The sequence below is a fragment of the Lemur catta genome, chromosome 12 (genome assembly GCF_020740605.2).
Source record: "Lemur catta isolate mLemCat1 chromosome 12, mLemCat1.pri, whole genome shotgun sequence".
NCBI classification, from domain to species: Eukaryota; Metazoa; Chordata; class Mammalia; order Primates; family Lemuridae; genus Lemur; species Lemur catta.
The window spans coordinates 53,191,751-53,215,773 of NC_059139.1; the positions used below are offsets into that span (position 1 = coordinate 53,191,751).

General features: G+C 37.8%; 1 protein-coding gene across 1 annotated transcript; it reads left to right on the top strand.

The window, feature by feature from the left end:
- Nucleotides 1-597: 597 nt before the first annotated feature.
- LOC123648163 (V-type proton ATPase subunit S1-like) lies at nucleotides 598-23,642 on the top strand. The gene is made up of 8 exons (XM_045565879.1): nucleotides 598-692; nucleotides 3,659-3,664; nucleotides 7,606-7,646; nucleotides 7,910-7,968; nucleotides 9,134-9,369; nucleotides 14,179-14,229; nucleotides 16,603-16,813; nucleotides 23,388-23,642. The coding sequence occupies exons 1-8, from the start codon at nucleotides 598-600 to the stop codon at nucleotides 23,640-23,642; spliced, it is 954 nt and encodes a 317-aa protein (XP_045421835.1).
- Nucleotides 23,643-24,023: the final 381 nt, after the last annotated feature.

Consider the following 24,023-nt stretch of genomic DNA (forward strand, 5'->3'; position numbering starts at 1 on the left):
GAGGAAAATAACTTGCCTAGTGTCAGACAGCTCTTAGGGGCTGGAGCTGGGCACCACTTGAAGGCTAAAGCCAGGGCTCTGCACCATTGTCTGCAAATGGAGAGTCACAAATTCAACAGGAAACTGTGAACTAGGACATACATGTAAATTTAGGGAAGTTCCAGAGATTTTTATTTATTTATTCACCTGAAAAATGCATGTAAAAATATATACTTCATAGACTTTGGGGAAAATTTAATAGCTTCCTGAAAAGTAATATTAGAGTCTTAATAAGAGTTATATGATACTATCAAAATAATGCAAATTTCTTTAAAAAAGTTTAACTGACAAATATATTTTCTCTAAAACTCTCCTCCCTAATAATCATTCAATGAGATGAATAATTAAAAATCTAAATATTGGTTCACTCTATATTCTACATTAAGCAGTATCAGGCCCTTCCCTCCACCATCCCCTGATATAATACCTCCCATGAAAGCTGTGCTTTTATTGGTTGAACATGCTGTCAGTCACATGGCATGAAAAGTACTGCCTCTGCTCTGTTTGCATTATGAATTAACAGATGTGCTTGGTTTGAAGACACGGATTCATTTCTTGATGGGAAGAAAAATCTTGTTTAGCTTTTTACTTATTTTTTTATGTATGGGATTTTCACTAACTTTGGACCAGCTATTTTCTAGGAAGAATGTAAGGTGAGTAATTGCACATCTTTTAATGCAGTGCATTTGTGAACTTCAGTGTAAGTATGAAATTAGGTGGCTCTGTGATTTCTTTATATTGTTGCATATGTACATTTGTTAATGATTCCAAATGGATAGGCTAGATCATACAGTTAGCTACTAAAATTGTTGAGCTAGAGTTTATAATTAAGAAATAAAAATATAACCATTATTATAAGAGGCAAGAGTTATTTGTCCAAAATATCCAAGAAACATTTGAATTATGTATCAAAGTGTGTATCTGTAATAAAATGACTCCTGAAATCAGTGTTCAGGTTTCTTTTATATTTACAAGTAAATGTTAATTTCACAGTTTATCCTGCCGTTGTCACGTGAGAAGAGAGTAAGAAGAAATTAAAAACCTCAGAAATATATAACATGTCCCCCAAAGGAAAGATATTCAATCACTTTGGTAGGAGATGGTAATTGCCTGTGATACACAGTATTTAAAATTAACAAGCAAAATTTCTATTTCTATTTCTGTTGTCCCTTTGGCTTCTTTCCATACCATACAAGGGAACATATAGAGATTTATTGATAAAAAAGACTATTCAGAATCTGAATAGCAATTACTTGTGTCATATCTTCCAATTAATTATTATGTGCCATCTCAATGAATGCATCAAGGAATTTAGTGTGAACACAAAAGACAACAGCAAGCAGGATAATCTGGTGAAACTTGTGTTAAAGAATCCTTAAGTCACCAGCTGATAAAAGCTAGAAGTACAGGAATTTTTTTATTTTTCTCTCTCCTTGTTTTCAAATCAATTGATACTTTCCTTCGGGTTCACTTACAAATAGTACGTGGTTTATATTCCTTAGGTGGTTAAAAGCTTAGTAATATTTCCCCACCTGGGTTATACAGAAATGACTGATTTGTGTATTACACAGATAAAACATACACCAAGAATTATAACAATCCAAATTCTGTTTTTAAGGCAAGGTTATGCATTTAAATAATCTTAGCTTCAGAAGTTTCAGATCTTAGAAATCACACAAATCAATGATTATTTGAATCTAATACTATGGCATGTTAATTCATTATGAAGGAAATAACAGTTGGTGTTTTGTAAATGTTCTTTCAAATCATGGATCTGAAATTAAAAATATCTTTCAATTCTATGGGGCTATTTAAGATTCTTAAGTCTCTAGGAAAGATGATTGTATTTTAAGCTGATACATGTTTCCTAAACATACAGTAGGGGTTACCAGTCTTCCTTTGCACGTTCCCTTCTCAAGTTGGGTTTATTCATTCATTCATGCATGTAATACATTTTTAAAATACTTTGTACTTTTAAACAGCTGAGCATTGTGCTAGGTGCTAGGTCTACAACAGGCATCATCCCTGCCCTCGTGGACTAAGTCTAGTAGGGAGGTGCTCATTAATCAAATGATGTACATTATTACAAAAAAACTTTGAAATGTGCTGTGAAAGAAAAGTATAGGAGGCAATTGAGGGATCTGAGTTAGCTGGAGAAGTTAGGGACCCTGTTCCTGAGGAAGTGATATTTGAACTGTGATCTGGAGAAAATACAGAACATAAGTAGGAGGATGGAGAACATTCCAGGTGGAGGGAAGAGCCTGTGCTAAGACTCTTGTGAGGGAAGAAGGGACCACGAGGCATTCAGGGAACTGAAGAATGCTAGTGTGGAGCAGAGAGAAAAGCGAAGAGATGAAATGAGGCTAGTGCAGCTGTAGGCCATGTTGGGAATGTGGGCTGTGTCCTAACTAGGACCGTGAAGGGGCTTCACTGTCACATTTACCTTCATGAAGGCATACGGCACCTGCTACTACAAAACTAAGGCTCTTGATTACTTTTCAGGCATTGCAGAGATCTCTTTTACTGGAAAAGGGTCTGAATATTTTAGTGACAATGTAGGTTTAATTTTCTTAAACTGGCGTTCCTCGGTTTATTCATACAGATAATTTTTAACCTGAAACTTTTTTAGTTCTGACTTTAGTTCAGAGACTACGTAGTGATGGAAAGTGTACATGTATTTGTCTTTGGCTGAGATTATGGTTTCCTGCAAAACCTCATTAGTTCAGGCTTGTGGGTGTGGACAAGGCCTATCTGAATTACAGTCCATTTAAAAAAGAAGTACACCAACATTATTGTATGTTCAGTCCAAAGACTCACTGAAATCACAATAAGCTTGTGTTGTCTACTACAGGCCTTTCATTACTGAACACATAGGAATTTTTAATTAGTAAAGCAGTCTCGAGCCAAGCATGTTAATGATAGCATAGCTCATTCATTCATTCCTTCATTCATTTACTTTTATTCAATAAACATTTATCAAGATTCCCTGTTAACTAGATTCTTCCAAATGATTTGGTAAATTTTTATCTTACTTAGGGAAATATATCTCATAATTTCTATGTTTTTGTTAAGATATTTAAAAATTGAATGTTAGCCATGTATCCCAAAATGTAATTTCTGAATAAAGTTTAAAGAAATTAAAAAAATCTATTTGTGCATGATTACATTATTAGAAAGCTTGTAGCTCTTGGAGAAGCACTGTCTGAATATTTGTGCTTCTTTCATATACTGTATCAAGTTACATTTTAACTTGCACTGTAGAGTTTGGAGTTTAGATAGGTAGAGACGTTTGGGCTAAAGGATATCTTTACTGCAGTTTCATGATTACTTTGATGGGAGCCTCATTTGTGCTGCTCAGGAAATTAAATTTCTTAGTGCTCCTAGATGTGATTGGGCTCAGAGGACTGATTCATGCTAACTCCACTCACAAGAGATTAATATAACCCAGAATGCTAATTTATAAATTTTTAAAGGAAGGTATCTTTTTAAAAAGATTCAATTAGAAAAATTTATCAAAGTAGCACATATACATGATTTTAAAAATCAAAAGGTAACAAGACACATATTCAATTTAAGAAAAAATTGTCTTTTAGTTACGTCTATGGGCAACTATTTTCAGTTTTTCGTTGTTTCTTCTGTTGTTTACTGCTTGTATTAGTCACCTTTTCGCTAGTAACAGTCCTCACATTGCAGAATCTTACAGCCTCAAATATGCTTGCTTATGTTACACTTGACATTTACAGGTGGGTTGTCATGACCCAGCTCTAGCTTTGTTTCCATGTCTTCTCATTCCAAGACTCAGACTGAAAGAGCACCCCCTATTTCAGCATGTCATTCTTACGACAGAGGGAAAGGGACAGAAATGGCAGACACACACAGACACCTGCAACACTTCTGCAGAACTGCCACGCTGTTGCTTCTGCTCATATTCCAGTGGCCCAACCAAGATACATAGCCAAGCTGGACGATGGGACAGGAAGTATTCTCCACCTCCAGGGAGGCACTGCAAGTCATATGGCCAAGGGGGAGGCAAAATCCTTTTATGGAGAAGGCTGCAAAGAGTTGGGAACAATCGTACAAATCCATCATACTAACATGATATTTGAATATTATGCATAGACAGTTTCTCAATTTATACATTTTAGACCTTGTCTAACAACTTCCTGTTATTATTGACAAAGTTCCTGTCTTAACAATGTCCTCACTTTTCTTTCCTTCACCCCCCCACCCCTCTAAGATAGTTACTTTACAACTTTAAGTTCAGTTAGTGCTTGCATCAGTATGGCTCTGTATACATTGTTCACTGACAAGCCAATTATAGTAGACTATAATTGTTTCTTTCTTTTTTTTTCTTTTTTTGGTACAATTCTTTCCTTTTGTCTTGAGATAAAAATGGCGTTTTTCAGGTGCAGTTTTAAAACATGCATATTCCTAGTTCTTGTCACATGTCTCATCTAATATGTACTGTATTCTCTAAAATTCTCTTTTTACTCAGAAGTCTCCCTCTAGGTCTTCTCCTTTTTTCCTCTTACTCTGATCTGTACTGATTCTGTCTAGGTCTGATACACAATGGTTATTCTCAGGTTTCTCTTCATTGCTCTTCTAGTTACATCCATTGTCTGTTAGAGCCTGTGTTTTCTCTTTCTTGGTTTTCTCTCTTATTTTGTAGAAGCATGTCCTCCATTAACTTCCTGTGAAAGGGTATGAGAGATGCATTTTTTGAATCTTTGCTTGCTTCTTATTTTTTATTTTTGGAGGCTAATAGGACATTGTCTTTATCCTTGGCTCCAAAATGTTAACGAGTACTTTAGCTCACAAAAATCAACTCAAAATGGATCACATACTGAAACGTAAATGCTAAAAATTTTAAACTTCTAGAAAAAAACATAAGAGAAAATCTTTGTGATCTTGTGTTAGGCAAATATTTCTTTTAGACACAAAAAGCATAGGCTATAAGAGAAAATAATGAATACATTGGACTTTATGAAAATTAAAACTTTTTATTTTTGAAAAATATCTTTAAGAAAATGAAAATGGAAGATATAGAATGGAAGAAAATATTTTCAATGCATATATCTGACACAGGACTTCTATCCAGAACATATAAAGAAATCTTACAACTCAATTACAAGAGGTAAATAAGTTTAATTTTAGAATTGAGCAAAAGATTTAAACATACACTTCACAAAAGTAAATTTATACATAGTCAATAGGCACAAGAAAAAACACTCAATTTCATTAGTCATCAGGGAAATGAAAATTAAAACCACAACGAGATAGCAACCCACACCATTGGAATGGCTAAAATGGCTAAAATTAAGTGGATTGATGATACCCAATGTTAGCAAGAATGTTAAGCAACAGGAAAGCTTATACACTGAAACTGATTGGTACTTTTAAGAAAAGTTACGCACTTATATGACTTGGTCATTCTACTCTTGGGTATTTATTCAAGAGAAACAAAAACATATTCTACACAAACTCCTATAACTAATATTCTTAAATCTTTATTTGTAGTAGCTTCAAACTAGAAGTACCCTGAATGTCCATCAATGTATTAATAGACAAATAAAATGTGGTATAGGCATACAATAAAATATTTCTTAGCAATAAAATGGAATGAATTACTGATACATATAACAGTATACATGAATTTAAAAGTCATTACAATAAGACTGAAAGAAGCCAAACACTAAAGAAGACATGTCATATGATTCTATTTATGTATAATTCTAGAAAATGCAAACTAAGGGGAAAAAAAAGAAAATGCAAACTAATCTAAAGTGATGGAAGCAAGTCAATAGTTACCTGGGACTGAGGGTGGAGAAAACATCTCCCCACTGCAAAAATGCATGGGGAAACTTGTGGATGTTGTGGTGGATCTTTATTGTGGTGGTAGTGGTATCATGGGTATGAGCTTCTACCAAAACTCATAAAATTGTATAATTTGCATAAATACAATTTACTGTACATAAATTTTACCTCAATAAAGTTGATAAAAATTAATGAATAATTGCATGCATGCATGAATTTATTAATAGCAACTAGTGGGCATCATAGTCACCAATTTGTCATCTTCAGAAATTTTCATTAAATAATAGAGATTATATTACAAAGTGAATGGTGCATTTAAATTGTAATTGGTTCCATATAATTAATTCTAAAGCATTTTACTATGATAATTGATTTAGTAACTCTTCAGCTACAATTATGTTTTGCATACATAGCATGACATGTAATATATTTCTCTAATTCTAAAAATGTTGAGTTTATATGACAGTGATATATAGAGGCCTTAGATAGGAATTACCAAGTATAGTAATTCCCATTTCATTTACATTCCCGTATACTACAGGTACAACTTATGAAAATCTTAAAACGTGTAATAAACAAACTTAAAATCTTTAGGACATTTATGACACAATTAGAGATTTAAACGCCAACATAATATTTAATGTTAAAGAATTATCAGTATTTCTAGATGTAATTATGTTATCTTTACAATTTATCATATTTTCTTTGAAATTATATCACAGGAGGGCAGTAGGTGAGCTTATAAGTAACAAAAGATTGGTTATAACCTGATAATTACTAAAGCTGAATGATGGGTACAGACAAATGGGGGGGGGCTTATATTTTTTTATTTATATTTGTGTATGTTTGAAATATTCCATGATAAAAAATGTGTATATTTTCTAATTTAGCAATTTAACTTCTAGGAATTTATCTTAAGGAACTTTTCATGAGAATGAACAAACAATCCACCAAAATGTTCAATGCAGTATTCTTATAATGCTGCAAAATTGGAAACAAATACTTAAGAATACAAGTTTGCTTAAGTACATTATGATACATTTTCATGATGTAATGCCACATGGCATTCAAAAAATGTATCAGAAAAATATATAATAACTTGAGAAATATTTGTAATTATTTTTAAATAAAAAAAATTGTGGGCTCCAAAACAGTATGTTCACAAAAATCTGTTTTTAAATTTTGTAAAAAATAAAATTATGTATGTATGTGGTGTGTATATGTATTTGTGTTTTTGTGTATATGGAGAAGCTAGAAGGATGTATATCATAATTTATATCCTCATAATTTTCAGAGATATGTTTTTGGCCATTGAGTCTGTCTTATTTTTTTAGGGTTGAATATTTTGGCTTTAATATGTTAACAGTGCAATGTAGTATAAAATTTCACTGTAAAATATTTTATTATATTTTATTTGGTTATTATTTATTATTGGTTAAACCTCTGTCTGGCATACTGCCCGGCACATAGTAGGCTCTTATGTTATTCCATGAATAAGGATCAGGGTTGATTTAAAATAAATTTTCTTCTTTAAATTTCTCTGCATTTTTCATATTTTCTTCGAAGAACATATGTTACTTTTTAAATCAGAAATTCACTATTAAAAATGGACAGTTTTGACAGGCTAAGGTTCTGCTCCTGTACTCTGAGATGTAATAAACGGAAATGTATGTTTCAAAATTGCATGTAAAGTCTGAATTGTAGATATTTGTTCAGCATCTTTTAATTTTCTGTTTTTTTTTCTGATTTCAGTTCTCCAACATCTTCAAGTAAAGAAGTGGTTATAAAGAATGGTAAGACTCGTAATTGCCTGCATGATTCCATGGGGGGATTGAAGAAGGGCTTTTTCCGTGATAGACTTCTCTGACCAATGGTGTTTGTACCAGGAGTCCCTCATGTGAAAATCCTTTAAATTAGTGTATTCTAAATTATGAGCCCAAAGAGGTTCAAGCCTGATCTATTTCACAGTGCTTAGCATATTATTGTCACTCAATTATACTATGTAATAACTTGATGCCATTTAGCTTTGGTACTCACATCATTATTTATTTGACAGATCAACAGAATGATGAAGATATGAAACCAGTCCAAAATTTCACAGTACCAATCACACAGGTATGAATATGTCAGGAAACTAGATTTTAATCTATTGAAAAAAAATTTAAACACATTTCAATCATGTCAGAGCTACTGTGAAAAAAAAATATATAATAATTAACATATTCTTGGTTGAAATTTGGGTGGGAAATGTATTATGGAATCTTTTTGTTTGTTTATTTGTTTGTTTTTGAGACAGGGGTCTCGCTTTGTTGCTGGGCTAGAGTGCAGTGACTGTATCATAGCTCACTGTAACCTTGGCTCCTGGGCTCAAATGATCCTCCAGACTCAGCCTCCCAAGTAGCTGGGACTACAGGTGCATGCCACCATGCCCGGCTAATTTTTGTCATTTTTTGTAGAAAAGAGGTCTCGCTATGTTGCACAGGCTGGTCTTGAATTCTTGGTCTCAAGTGATCCTCTCACCTTGGCCTCCCAAAGTACTGGGATTACAGGAGTGAGCACATGGTCTATTATGGAATCTTACAGTTGAGAAAAACCTAAAACACTTAATTTTGCTTGCCTTGCTATATTTTCTTTTCTTTTTTTTTTTTTGAAACAGAGTCTCACTCTGTTGCCCAGGCTAGAGTGCCATGGCGTCAACCTAGCTCACAGCAACCTCAAACTCCTGGGCTCAAGCAATCCTCCTGCTTCAGCCTCCCGAGTAGCTGGGACTACAGGCATGTGCCATCATGCCTGGCTAATTTTTTCTGTATATATTTTTAGTTGTCCATATAATATCTTTCTGTTTTCAGTAGAGATGGGGTCTTGCTCTTGGCTCAGGCTGGTCTCGAACTCCTGAGCTCAAACGATCCACCCTCCTCGGCCTCCCAGAGTGCTAGGATTACAGGCGTGAGCCACCGTGCCCGGCCACTTTGCTATATTTTCATTAAGATATTCAGTTTTACTTTTGTTGCTTTCTGAATAGGATCACTATAGTAACAGTTTATCTTTGGTTAAAGGTAAGCCTGGGTTGCTGCTCTCTGTTAACTAACTTTTCTTTTCTCTGTATTTACACTGGAGTAACTGGTTCACTCTTTGTATTGTACATTTTATGGGTTTTAATAAATGTATAATGATATGTATTTGCCATTACAGGACATGAATTAGCTCTTTTATTTCTAGGAAGCCTTTTGTACCATGGATACAAATTCATTTCTTAAATTCATTTTATTTGGTTAATTAGGCTCTCACCTACAATCTGAGCAAAGAAGGACATTTAGAAAAAGAACCTTGGAATTCACTCAGCCATCATAGCCCGGTTAATGTCTCCATGGGTGGAATTCCCTGCATTCTCTTCTGGGCCAAAAGAATCACAGTTAAATTTAAGAATCAGACCTGGCTGGACCTTAGAGATGAAGCATTTGGTCAGAAGGCAACAGTGGACACTAGCAACTCCAACTGCAGTGAAGAAAGTGCCTCGTAAGTTGATGCCTCTGCTTAAGGAAGCCCCTGGGGCTGTTGCAGTCTGTTAACTGCACAGATCTGGTATTTTGGTCATTTCAGAAAAAATAAGTGGGCTCCTTTGTATATGACCCTGTCACACATCTTTGAGGAAGTGTTTAATGTCTAAAATGAAGGGAAAGTCAGAAATCTACTTTAAAAAATTGTTATATTGTTTCTATTGATTTTCTTTTGAACCCTTTAGCTAATTGTCGTAATAACTTATGGAAAATGAGGGCTCCCAAACTCATTCTGGAAAAAGAGAAAAAAATTCCAGGCTTGGTCTCAACTCCAAATGCTAGGTGTCAATCTACTTTTGTCCCACCAGGGAAGAAATGACATATCCCAGCAGCGTCATACATATTCTAGTGGGTGAAACACTAGCCAGGACAGATGTTTGACTCTAGAGGGGGTTTCTGAAACTGTGGAAGATGGTCTGTTTGCAGATGTGCAAGGGCACCTCTGAATGGCCAAATTTCAGAGAATTCTTTAGGACATTACAAAATAATTAGAATAATTAGTTTTGATTTGAGATAAGCAGATTAAACAAATATCTCTTTCAAAGAGCAAATCAGTTTCCAACATCTCTCTCTGCTTTTCAGTCATCCAAGCAAATATTTTTGTTTTTATTTATTTTGGTCCGGAGGGAGGAAATCTGGCACTTGCTTTCTATAAACCTTCTTTTCGACATTTGTTGGTATTAATATAATAGATGCTTTTGGAAGATTCTCTGCATTTGCTCTGGCCTGGTTTAGATGGGTAGGATGCTTTGTATAAACCATAACATATTGTGTGTGTGTGTGTATTCTTTTTATATTTTATATACATTGGCTGGAAACACCTTTTTATTCCTGAACTTCTCATTTAAAAATTCTTGATAATGGGTAAAAATGAATTACATTAATATACACTTAAAAATCATATTACAAGTGTTGGTAAATATCTTGCTATTCAGAATGACTACCCCTTGTTAGGGACTTAGGTAGTTGTAAGTGTAAGCATTCAGAGTCCTCCCAGATTTGTCCATCCTGTTCCAGCATAACTGTCAAAGACTATCGAAAGGACTCCAGCACTGCTGAGAACTAAGGACTTTTTCCTTGGTGCCAGTGAACTCCTTCAGGCCTTTTTTTTGTGGTCAGCTACGTGGAGAGTGGCTGATAGCTGGGGGATAGTCTTGCATATCCGTGGCTGATGGGCCTGCCTTGATTCCATTGATCCCCATCCTAGGGCATTAGTGGGGAAAATCATGGTACCAAAGCTTTTTTGCTGGGCTTTAGAGAACTTAGTGATCACTGGGAACCCAGAGATGGAAAGAATGAAAACTTGGCTGCTAGGCCCAGTTCTACCTGTGAGCTCTGTGACTTTATAGACAGGACCTGTGGGATCGTCAACTGTCCGGGGGAGATGATGGCATCTATTCACTGTAGCTAACAGGCCTTGAGCGTTTGCCGTGGGCCAGGCTCTGTCTGTGCAAGGTCTTCACAGGGCCCATATCTGTTCCTCACAGTAACTCTCTGAGTCACAGGCACTGTTACCATCCTTGTTCCAGATGTTCCAGGAAATCAAGGCTCAAAGAGGTTAGGAAACTTGCTAAAGTCACACAGTGTGTACATTAATAGATCTGGGATCTAAAGTGTCTTTAAAAATGACATACCTCCTCTCTCTTGGCCCTATCTCATAGGGTTGTGAAAAATCAAATGAAGAAATGTACGTGTAATGTCATGTCCTCCTTCCTCATACATGAATGATAACTATGGTGAAATAGTGTCTAATTATCTCGGTAAGCTTCGGTTCTCCCAGCACACAAAATAACAATTGTGCAGGACCTGGTCACCGCCCTAGAATTCTACTTGGGTGAGAGCGCTGAGTGTGCAGCATTTACCTGCGGGGGTCCTGCTCAGGTGAGTTGCAGTCCTGGACGGACCCCCCAGAGAGGGGAATGTGAGGCATTCAAGGACCAGCTGCTGAGACTTAGCGCCCTTGGTTCCTGTGAATAGCGCAGATTAGTGAGATGCCCTTGCTGTGCTGGCGAGGAAATCTCATGTTCTCAAAAACCAGAATGGGAGGTGCTGAAGGAACAAATCCAAGCAAAGACATAACCATGTAAGGTTAAAAGCACGGATGTAAAAAAGATGACCATGTTTTAGCTCTTGGAAACAAAATGTTCAGGGAGAGGCAAATTGTTGGCAGACGGATTTGCTACGGAAGTCTTTTTAAATAGTGAAAGCCCTGCAAACAGAGCATAATCCCAGCATCTGTGTATATTTTGAATTTAGGCAATTATAGCCTGAGAAATTCAGAGTCCGTTTTACACATGTGAGAGTAGGGCGCTTGATAGAGAGTAAAAAGAGGTCGTTTTTGAACAAAGTGCCCTGTAGGTTTCACTCTCCTATGTGTTCCCAGTTGATGGTATGGTGCCTGGCACTTCAAAGATCCTCACTGAATGACTGTCAGTTTTACTTTGCTGAAATCAGGACTCATGTTCTTTACTCCAAAGCAGAGCATATTAACAAGCTTCCACTGAAACTAGGACCAATGGAGAGAAGCTCTTTGGGGGGTCAGAAGCTCCCTCCAGCCACCCACATATAACAACTGTCTGCTTTCTGTCATTACAGATTAGTTTGCATGTTCCAGAATTTTATATAAATATAATCAGATCATGTACATTCTCTTTTAGTCTGGCTTCTTTCACTTAGCATGATGATTTTGATAAGCTTCTATGTTATTGCATGTATCAGTGGTATGTTCCTTGCATTGCTGAGTGGTATTCCATTGTATGGATATACATAAGTTATGTACCATAACTTATTTATCCAGTCACTTGTTGATGGAAATTTGCCTTTCCCTTCAATTTTGTATATCTTTCCAAATAAAGTCACTGTGAACATTCATGTACAAGTCTTTGTGGCAGCAGGTATTTTAATTTCTCTTAGGTGTTATTCCACCTAGAAGTAGAATGGCTGGATCATATGGTATGTGTGTGTTTAACTTTTGCAGAAACTGCCAAATTGTTTTTTAAAGTGGTTGCACCATTTTCCCTTTCTGCCAGCACTGTATGAGGTTCCAGTTGCTTCACGTCCTCACTAATGCTTTGTATGGTGGACGTGAGACTGTAGAGAAAACATTATTATGTTTCTGCATGTTTAGTAATTTCTGAATAAACTTTACTGGCACGTGGGGTATAAGCTAAGCCTTGGAGTTAGTAAGAGATTTGCCGCTTTGGAGAAATGAGTTTATAGGGACAATGAAACTCAGGATCATAGAGACATTTCAGGGGTTAGAAACCCAGAGGGTCTTCCCCTTAGAGACATTTATTTATGAACCATAGATATTAGACCTGCAGCCATTCATCTCTTTCATGGTGGGCTGTTTGCTCCAATCCAAAGGCTAATTAAATTCTTCTTACATTCTGGAGTAGGTGCCTGCGATTGTCCCTTTTCTCTTCCCAAGGAGAATTCATTGGCATTAAGGGAGCACATGTTTCTCTCCCGTTCTCAGGAGGTGAGAAGGGAACCACATCTTTCTCCTATATAAGCTCCCAGATTCATAATCTTGGTGTTCCTCATCTGTACTGCAAATCACAGTATGTGTAGGATGACATCTGGCTCTTGCTGTGTTGCCTAGGGGGAAGAATTAGGTTGAAAGGCGAACCAATGTGGTTATTCTTATGAGTAAGTAATAACTGATCTGTCTCTGCTCCAGGAAATCTTGTGTTTACACTCAGGAAAATATGAATAAATATAGGTATCAAAAGCTTAAGAGTCAGTTTAAAAAATATTTTAACCATTGTAATTATCATACTATGGTATTTTATTGTGGTTTTATTTTACCTTTTCCAGATGTTTAATGATGTTAAGCATCTTTTCATGTACTTATTGGCTATTTGTATATCTTCCTTTACAAAGTGTTCCAGTCTTCTGACTTTTTTCTTTTTCTTTTTTTGAGACAGATTCTCACTCTCTCATCTAGGCTAGAGTGCAGTGGTGTCATCATAGCTCACTGCAACCTTAAACTCCTTGGCTCAAGCCATCCTCGTGCCTCAGCCTCCCTACTAGCTAGGAGTACAGGTGTGTGCCACTACACCCAGCTTTTTTTTTTTTAAATATACTTTTGTAGAGATGGTGTCTCAATAGGTTGTCCAGGCCAATGTCAAGTCCCTGGCCTCAAGTGTCCTTTCATCCTCCTGCCTTGGCCTCCCAAAGTGTTAGAATTACAGATGTAAGCCACTGTACCCAGCCACTTCTGACTATTTTTCAGCTGGATTGTCTTCTTACTGAGTTGTTAGTGTTACTTATTATATTCTGGGTAAAGTCTTTGTGTATATATGTTGTGAATATTTTCTCCTGTTCTGTGGCTTGCCTTTTCTTTCTTTTTTCTTTTCTTTTTTTTTTTTTTTTTTTAAGAGACAAGGTCTTACTTTGTCACCCAGGCTGGAGTGCTGTGGTGACACAACTCACTGCAACCTCAGCCTCCGCCTCCCAAAGTGCTGGGATTATAGGTGTGAGCCATTGTACCTGGTCATTTTTTGTTTTCTTAAGTGTCTTCTAAAAAGTTTTGGATTTTAATAAAATTCAATTTATCAATCTTTTATGGTTCATGCTTTTGTATTTTTTTTCAATAAACCATTGCCTACCTCAAGATTATAGAAATGTTCTTCTATGTTTCTTCTATATATTTTGTAGTTTCAGGTGTTACATTTAGGTCTATGATCTATTTTGAGGTAATTTTTGAGTATAATGTGAAGTATGGATTATTCCTATTTTCATGGACTATGTTTCTGTTTTTTAGGTTGTCTCTGAAGTTTGGTGATGCTGAAAATCCCAAAGGTCTCGATATAAGGTAGGTAGGATACCACTTTGGAATCTCATAGTTTCAGCATTTCAGATTAGCTCTATGTAATTTATTCATCCCACATGTGTGTATCAAGGGCTTATGTGCCCAAGCACTGTGACACATCAAATGCCATGTCTACGTAATTACACTGAAAATCAGCAGTGTGATATGACAGGAGCCCTATAGCAATGCTCTTTTTAGTTTCTACCAAAGTACCTATAGTTCTCTTCTCCTCAGTTAGGGACTTAGAAAACTCACAAACCTGAAAGTGTGATAACCTGTTCCTCTGTGCAAAAAGTAAAATATAAATAAAGTGCCAAGGGCTGGGGCTCTGGTTTGAAATTATTTTCTAGAGCTCCTTACAATGAATCACACTTACCATTTAACTACAAAGAAGAAGCCTCTGTTATCTGAATTCCCCAGCAGACAATCAACACAGGCCTACAGTTTTTTGTATTTTGGAAGGATGCATCTGCCAACAGTAGTTTTATCCAAGCAGTTAGAAACTGCTCTTGGGTGGGGGGCAATTTGAAGTCATTAATTTTTTCCTCATAAAAGTATAGTGTTTCTCTTCCTATAGGACAAACCCTTGAGTGGAGATAAGTAGTTGTTCCTTTAACATTATTTGGAAAACCAGCAGGATGTTTTAGGGCAGTCTTTCCTAAGTTGTGCTCTGTGGAACACTACTGCTCTGTGCAAATATTTATAAGATTCCACAGTAAAGTGATTCTGTGGTCAAATGTGTTTGGGAATGACTACAGACCATGTCTTCCTCTTGGAGATTCACAGCGTAAACTTGTATATTAAAGGTTCTAAGAAGACATGTGCTTAAGTCAGACTGGTTGCTCTTTGGAACTTTGAGTAACCCAGTGTTTCCTATGTTTAACCTAGGAAAGTTTTCTTCCTCTCAACACTTGTCTGCACATCATGGGACACTAGTGTTTGATCAAATTTAGAAACTACATGCCATCATCTTTCAGAGGAACTTTATAAGTAAACAGAATCCCACAAGGTGACCAAACACACACATCTGTTTGATAGAGAAATGGGGACTATTTTTGATCCATAATAGCACTTTTTCCCAAATGGAAAATAGCTTTATTATGATGATTATTTTTTCTGATGATAAAGGTTTGTAGCAGAAACTGTCACTAGCATGTCTATATCTCCTTGGGCCTTTCCATTTGAGAGCACTAGAGCCCACCTGCTTAACTTTCAACTGCTAGCCTCTCTGCCGAAAAGCTGTCTTGGGCCAAAGGGGCCCGCTGCCTCCCATCTCCAGGCTGGCAGCCTGTAGCCAATGACTGCAGGAAATGCTTAAATACCTCAGCGCCCTCTCCCGCAGGTGGGATAACTAGAGGCACGTGCTCTCCTCTGGCTCCCCCGCTTGTCAACAGTGGAAACTTGCTTAAACATGTGCCCTTTCTGGCTACCTTCCCTTCCTGTCAGTTCTCTTTTTTCTACTCTACATATTTTGAATGACTAAATCCCCCGAAATACTTCTTGGATTCCCATCCTCGTCTCAGGGTCTGCTTCCAAGGGAGTGCAAACTAAAACAAAAAAAACCACTGAAAACAGAAAAATCAGGAAATATTGAGCTATAAAAAGGAGAAAATAAAAATCACTAATAATCCAAGCATTATTTGTAACCACTATTACTGTTTTAATCGCCATCCTTCCAGACTTTTTTCCCCTGCGCTCACACATTTTTTTAAATGACAGTAAAATGATCGTGACATATGTACATTATAACTTTTTCATGGCTGGAGAACATTCCATTCCAAAATGGTTAAGAGTAAGGGCTCTGGTGTCAGATTGGATTGAAGCCCAGTTCCAACTACTCTCTGAGTGAGCCTGCACAGCTATTTAACCCCTTTGTGTCTGAGTTGCCTCCTGTGTTAAATGAGGACAATGATATTATCTATCTTAAGGTGTGGTAGTGAAGGTTAAATAAAATTCGCATAAATAACAAAGGAGGGTACAAAGAATCGTAACTGACACATAGTAAAAAAGGTATCACTATTATTTTTAGCCTCAATTTAGCTAGCTCTTTATTGACCTATAAGTTCTTTTTCAATTTTTTTGTAATTATAAACACTTAATCAAGTGTTGATTCTAAAAAAGAAAAAAAGCCAAGCACTCTGTGTTTTTTAGTTTTTAGAAATTTGTATTGCTCACTTTTGGGGGCTGCTCTTTCATTTGCTGGCCGCCCCCCAACCCACCCAGGGGGGGTTCTGGAACCCCGGCGCCGCCTCTCCCCAGGCCAGTTCCGCCGCCTGACAAAAGGGGGCGCCATCGTACTGTTCACAGACGACGTCCTGAGTCAGTAAAAGCAGTAAAAGCGCTTTGGGGGTAACATCGTTTTGTCACCATTTCCAGATTCATCCTTACCAGTTACAACAAGTTGTCCATGCAGAGCTGGTTCAGTCTGCACCGAGTCGAGATCGTCTCCAATGACTCGGTCCGAGCGGTCTTCGCCGCCGCCGGCGTCCGCCCCCCTCGCGTCGCAGCCTGCGGCGGAGCTGCCCCCCTGCGGCGGCGACCCGGCGCTGTGACCGGCCGCTGGGAGGCCGCGGGGGCTGATTTCCAGGTAATCAGCCAAACATATGCTCAATGCAGCTGCGTATTTGGTGCCAAAGAAACTCGACTTTTGTTTAAAAAACACCGGAAACAAACATTGGTGTTTAAGGGAAAGAGAAGTGGATACCGTTAAAATAATATTGGTGTTTTCTTCCCTTTTTCTTTTAAGGTAATGGAATAGGACGGAGAACTTGCTCTCCCTGGGGCCCCACCTCTCACCGAGGGCTTGCTTGTACATTCAGGTTTATCCGGTCACTAGTGATTATCAGTGAGGAATGCCAGCCACCTCAGCCCTGGGGACTCTCTGGAACCCGGTGACTGACACTTCCTGGGCCGAGAGGCCCTTCAGGGGAGAGGCTCTGTCGGGCCATTATTTTATTTCCTTCAGGGAGTGGAACAGTGATCCTATCAGGGCAGATAAGAGGTACATCTGTAGTGTGAGTGACAGCTTTGGCAGCTAGCATAGGAGTGGAATTGTCAGCCAGGGAGTCAAAAATATCCCAGAGATCTTCTTGAAAGTATTTGGGGAAAGACACGGGGGTGTGAGAGGTTCCTTTTCACCACTAGGATCTCAGGCTGAGAGACATTCTGCCAAGTTCCTCTTTCCTGTTTACCTGTGAAAGCTTGTTCTTCTAATGCACTAACATGGCAGGCAGGGCTGTGCGTGTCCCTTTCTTGGGCACTTTCCAATCTTTTTTATATATATGGACATTCACTTATATGTATATCTCCCCTGCTTGGCCAGGTGTGGTGTGATGGGAGGCAGTTTGGGCTGGGAAGGAGTTTGCATTTGGGAGTCAGAGAGACCTGGTTTCAAATCACTTCTCAGCCACCTGGGCAGGTTACTTAACCTCTCTCAATTTCTGACCTTACTTCAAGAATATAAAAAATACGTGGTCTAATATATGTGGAAACACCCAGGATCATATCATGTGTGGATTAGCAACAACTATCACTTATCAGTCCTCTCCAGGTATTGGCACTGTTGTAGTTATTTTACATACTCAATCTTCAAAACTCATAAAGCTATAAGATAGCTATTATTATTCTTATTTTACAAATGAGGTGACTGAAGCTCAGATAATTACATAATTTTTTAAAATGATATAACTGGTAAATGGTAGAGGCAGAACTTGAACTCTAGATGGTTTAGTTCCAAGGATACTCTTCTATTTATATATATATGTATATATACACACACATATACACACATACATATATAAAATGTTTATAAATGTTATTTATATATCACATGTTATATATGTGTCTCTGTATGTTTATATACACCTTGCCCTTTAAAACAGAGAGTACAGGCTGGGCGCGGTGGCTCACGCCTATAATCCTAGCACTCTGGGAGGCTGAGGTGGGAGGATCGCTCGAGGTCAGGAGCTCGAGACCAGCCTGAGCAAGAGCGAGACTCCATCTCTACTAAAAATAGAAAGAAATTAGCTGGACAACTAAAAATATATAGAAAAAATTAGCCGGTCATGGTGGCGCATGCCTGTAGTCCCAGCTACAGGAGGGACTTGGGAGGCTGAGGCAGAAGGATGGCTTGAACCCAGGAGTTTGAGGTTGCTGTGAGCTAGGCTGATGCCATGGCACTCTAGCCTGGGCAACAGAGCGAGACTCTGTCTCAAAAAAATAAAATAAAATAAAATAAAATAAAATAAAATAAAATAAAATAAAAAAATAAAAAATAGAGTACAGGCAGAAATGGTAGTGAGGAGGTAATAATGAAAATAGGGAATAATTCACATAAAATCTTGCCTAATTAGAACAGGGGAATTGATTGATTTATATATCTACCTTGTTCCAGAAATGACTTAAGGTGACTTATAGAAAGACTACAAGCAAAATGACTTAAAAAAATGAGCAAACCACTTCATAACCATTAGAATGGCTATTATTATACATAACAACAAGGCTGGGCATGGTGGCTCACGCCTAAAATCCCAAAACTTTGGGAGGCTGAGGCACAAGGATTGCTTGAAGCCAAGAGTTAAAGACCAACCTGGGCAACATGGGGAGACCTCATCTCTACAAAAAAAAAAATTTGAAAATTAAAAAAATCAGTCAGGTGTGGTGCATTTGTACAAGTCTTAGGTTCTAGGGAGACTGAGGCAGGAGGATCACTTGAGCCCACGAGTTCAAGGTTGCAGTGAGCTATGATTGAACCACTGCACTGCAGCCTGGGCAACAGAGTGAGACACTGTTTCTAAAATTAAAAACAACAACAAACAAACAAGCAAACAAACAGAAAATAGCAAGTATTCACAAGGATGTGGAGAAATTGGAACCCTTGTGCATTTGTAGTGGGAATGTAAAATGGTGCAAATACTTTGGAACAAAGTATTGTGGTTCCTCCCAAAATTATTAATAAACATAGAATTACCAAGTAATCCAGTAATTCCACTTCTGGGTAATAACCAAAAGAACTGAAAGCAGGGGATTGAGCAGATAGTTATACACCTATGTTCATAGCAGCATTATTCACAATAGCTAAAAGATGAAAACAACCTAAATGTCTATCAATGGATGAACAGATCAACAAAATCTAGTATATACATACAATGGAATATTATTCAGCCTTAAAAATGAAGAAAATTTGGATACATGCTACAACATGAATAAACGTTGAAGAGATTATGCAAAGTGAAATAAGCCAGGTACAGAAGGGTAAATATTGTATGATTGCACTTACATGAGGTATCCAGAGTAGTTAAGTTCACAGAGGCAGAAAGTAGAATAGTAGTTGCCAGAGGCTGAGGCCAGGGGGGAATGAGGGATTAGTGTTTAATGGATACAGAGTTTCAGTTTTATAAGATGAAAAGTGTTCTGGAGAGGATGGTGGTGATGGATGCACGATGTGAATGTACTTAATGGCACTGAACTGTACACCTAAAATAGTTAAGATGGTAAATTTTATGTTATGCATATTTTCCAATAAAAAACCCCAAAATAATGGGCAAAGACATGAGGGTGAAGAAAAACAAAGGAAGGAAAAAAGATCAATTAGAACCGCGAGTGAGGTTGGTACACAAAACCACAAGACCATCTGTCTGTACTGGCTGGAGGCGGCACGGTAATTTGGCTCTGAAGCTTCGAGAGCAGCCAGCATAAGAAACAAATGCTCAGTTGCATGTTCACAGGGTCCCTAAGACTGCTGACAATTTGCTCATGATGCAGATATTCATCCTTCGTGTTGTGCAATGCATACATCCTCAACAGCATTCTTACAGGAACACAGCACTGGGTGTGAGAGGTGGGTCTTGTTAAAATACCCTTCATGGAAACCGATGCCATAATGCACACTCAGTCCAGGGGAGACGAGGTAGTGGTGATGCTGCCTGAGGTGTGTGTAAAAATGGCTGCTTTTCACGTATGTAGCTTTGCTGGTCTGGCTTATTCTATCAGTAAACTATAGAGTGATGTCACATGCATGGCAAACTCAGATGACTTGGGTAAATGGTGAGGTGGCCAGCTGGGGGACTGTGGCAAAGTGTAGCTGGGATCACAAGGAACTTTTTTTTTTTTTTTGTCTTTTATCTGTTTATTTCGAAAAATTGTAAACCTACAGAAAAGTTGCAAGAAGAAGCACCTGTCCACCCTTCACCTAGATTTACTGATTTAAAAAATTTTTCATATCTTTAAAAAATTTTTAAAAATTTCAATAGATTTAGTGGTACAAGAGGTTTTTGCTTACATGGATGGATTTTATAGTGGTGATGTCTGGGTTTTTAGGGTACCTGGCACTGAATAATGTACATTTCACCCGATAGGTAGTTTTTCTTCTCTCACTACCCCTCCCAAACCTCCTCTCTTCTGAGTCCCCAATGTCCATTATACCACTCTGCATGCCCCTGTGTACCCATATCTTAACTCCCACTTATAAGTGAGAATGTGAAGTATTTGGTTTTCCATTCTTGCATTCCTTCACTTAGGATAATGGCCTCCAGTTACATCCAAGTTGTTGCAAAAGATATTATTTCATTCTTTTTTATGGCTGAGTAGTACTCCATAGTGTATATATACCACATTTTCTTTATCCACTCCTTAACTGATGGACACTTAGGTTGATTCCATATCTTTGCAATTGTGAATTGTGCTGTGATAAACATACAATTGCAGGTGTCTTTTTGATATCATGATTTCTTTTCTTTGAGTGGATACCTAGTAGTGGGATTGCTGGATTGAATGGTGGATCTACTTTTGTTCTTGGAGAAATCTCCATACTATTTTCCACAGATGTTGTGCTAATTTCCATTCGCACCTACAGTGTATAAGCATTTCCTTTTCACTGCACCCATGCCAACACCTATTGTTTTTTGCCTTTTTAATAATGGCTATTTTGACTGGGGTAAGGTGTTATATCATTGTGGTTTTAATTTGCATTTACCTGATGATTAGTGGTGATGTTGAACATTTTTTCATGTTTCTTGGCCATTTGTGTCTCTTGAAAAATGTCTGGTCATGTCTTTTGCCCACTTTTTAATGGGGTTGTTTTCTTCTTGATTTGTTTGAGTTTGTTGTAGATTCTGGATACTAGTCCTTTGTCAGAGGTATAGTTTGCAAATATTTTTTCCCATTTTGTAGGTTGTATATTTACTCTGTTGATTGTTTCTTTTGCTGTGCAGAAGCTTTTTAGCTTAATTAAGTCCCATTATTATTTTTGTTTTTGTTGCATTAGCTATTGGGGTCTTAGTCATGAATTTTTTGCCCAGGCCAATGTCCAGAAGACTTTTTCCTAGTTTTTTTTAATTAATATTTTTATGGTGTCATATCTTCCATTTAAGTCTTTAATCCATCTTGAGTTAATTTTTGTATATGTTGAGAAATAGGGATCCAATTTCATTCTTCTGCATGTGGCTATCTGATTAGAGGAACATTTTTTTTAATTCAACTCTGGCTGATTTTTGCTTTGTAGGAATGCAGGACCAATGTTACTGGATCTTCTGGCTTTTCAATAGAAGCTAGAAATCTGGATTCTTAAGGGAAATTTTTAGGATGTTCAGGACACTGGGCCAAACAAAACTCACCTGTTGGTTCCAAGAATACTTATATATATAAGACACAGCATGTCTGTAACCTCTAGTCCAGCAAACAGATGTACAATATATCCTTCAGGCATTCTCCACACTTAATATTCTCAACCAAGTCTTGCTAAGAATTAAGTGGCAGTCAGTCTGAGGACATTCTCTTTGGCTGGAGTTGCAGAATCCAGTGAGTTCATCTTTTGTCATTGAGGAGCTTGTCTTTTCAGGCACTAGTCTGAAGAGGAGGCCACTCTGCCTCTTCCATAGGAGGGGCAGGCCAAGGGTCCCTTTGGAAGCTGCTTTGGGTTCAATCTAGAGCACAGACAATTGGGCGAGCAAGGGCCCTAACATCTCTGGCATGGTGGGTAGTCACAATAATTTTAGCATAGGAAAATGTTAAAATGCTCACTCAAGCCATGAACGTGAATTTTCAGCAAAGCACTTGTGGATAATTCAATTTTCTGATGTACTCTTTAAAAACTAAGTAGGTGACTGAATGATGTGACTTTTAAAGCCAGCTAAATGGGGGACTGCCTTTCCCCAATGATGACTCTCATTTTAAAGTCATTGCTCTGTATTCCTGTTTCACCTTGACAGCATTAGATATCAGGGCTAGTTGTCAATTTGAACCTCTGCTAGTTTCAAGTAATAAAACCATTTCATTTGCATGTATGAGAAAGCTTTTCTTTCTATGCTCTGGGCAAGATGCAAGGAGAGTCTGTTCTATAACTCTTCCAAAAATGGTACCAGGTCTGCATGGTACAGTCAATAAAGAGGGAGAGGTAGGGTTGGGAGGAAAAAAAGATAGAACACACCAGGAGCTATGGGCTCATAAGCCGAGTCTTAGTGAAGCCAGACTGTCCATGTTTGAATTGTACCTTCACATCACTTATGGTTATGTGGCTCTGAGCAAGTTACTTAATTTTTCTGTGCCTCAGTTTCCTTATCCATACAATAGGGATAAAATAGCAACTTACTCATAGACTCTCGTGCATATTAAATGAATTAAGGCAGTGCCTGATACATAAAAAACCTTCCATAAGTGTTAGCTTTTATTATTATTTGCATTTTGCCTCATTGGGAATCATGAGCTCCTCCCTTAAAAGACTCTTCCGAACTAATTCCTGTCAATAGAATCAAAGGCAGAGGAGCTGAGACTTAAAATCTTTGTGAAACTTATACTAACACTTATAAAGTTTTGAGTGTGCTTTGAATTTTCGAGGCACCACAGCAGTTGTGGTTTTATATGAACCAGAATATTTCTAAGGATCAGATGAAACGAGAGGTTTTGTTTCAGAGCCTTGAATTTCATGAGCCTCTTAATTAGGACAACATCCCGCAGTTTCTGGATCAGGCCTGATTTAAGATTACGTTTCACTGTCCCCATAAGCACAATCACATTTGTCAGATCATATGTGTAAATTATTCAGCAAATGTGGTGACAGTACATCACGTTTGGCTAATTAGGGGCCCAGAACTGGCAGCCCCACTGGGAAGTAAATTGCAGGAGAGGAGGAATGTACCCCTTCAGCTCTGGCCTTTGTCCTGCAGATCCAAGGCTTTGCCATCAAGGGGGTACAGTTCCCCAAAGCCCGCGACTGTGCCTCTTCCTTCTCGCCAGCAGTTCTGATCGGCCTGGCGACGTCGCTGATCCTGCTGCTGGCGCTGGCCTACGCCCTGGCCCTGCACGTGCTCATCTACCCCTGTGAGATGCAGCTATTCCTGCCTTGGCTTGATAACCCTGTGATGACCTCATCAGAAACAGTTATCTTGCCAGGGGGTGACAATTTTCCTGATTGCCTTTAGGCAACTAGAGGCACATTCTAGCATATACCAGGGAACCAATTGCAAAGTCAAGTCTGGAGGAATAAAATTGCAAAAATAAAATAAAAGTTGTGAAAACAATTTTGCTGACCTATGTAATAAAAGATTTGGGAGAATATATGTAGGAATGGATTCTGGAGGTACTAGCCCAAAGAATAAGGTGAATAATTTAAGATTGGGCTGAATTTTCTGATATGGGTTCTCTTACCAGAGTCTCTGGATTAAGTATGCAGGTTTGAGCACCTGGGAGTGTTTCTAACAGTTTGCTTGGGCATACGCTAAATGAAGTAGAGATCAGAAATTCCTTGGTATTATATAGAGAAAGAAATGTAATAACTTAGAGAATTGGGATGTAGGAATGGA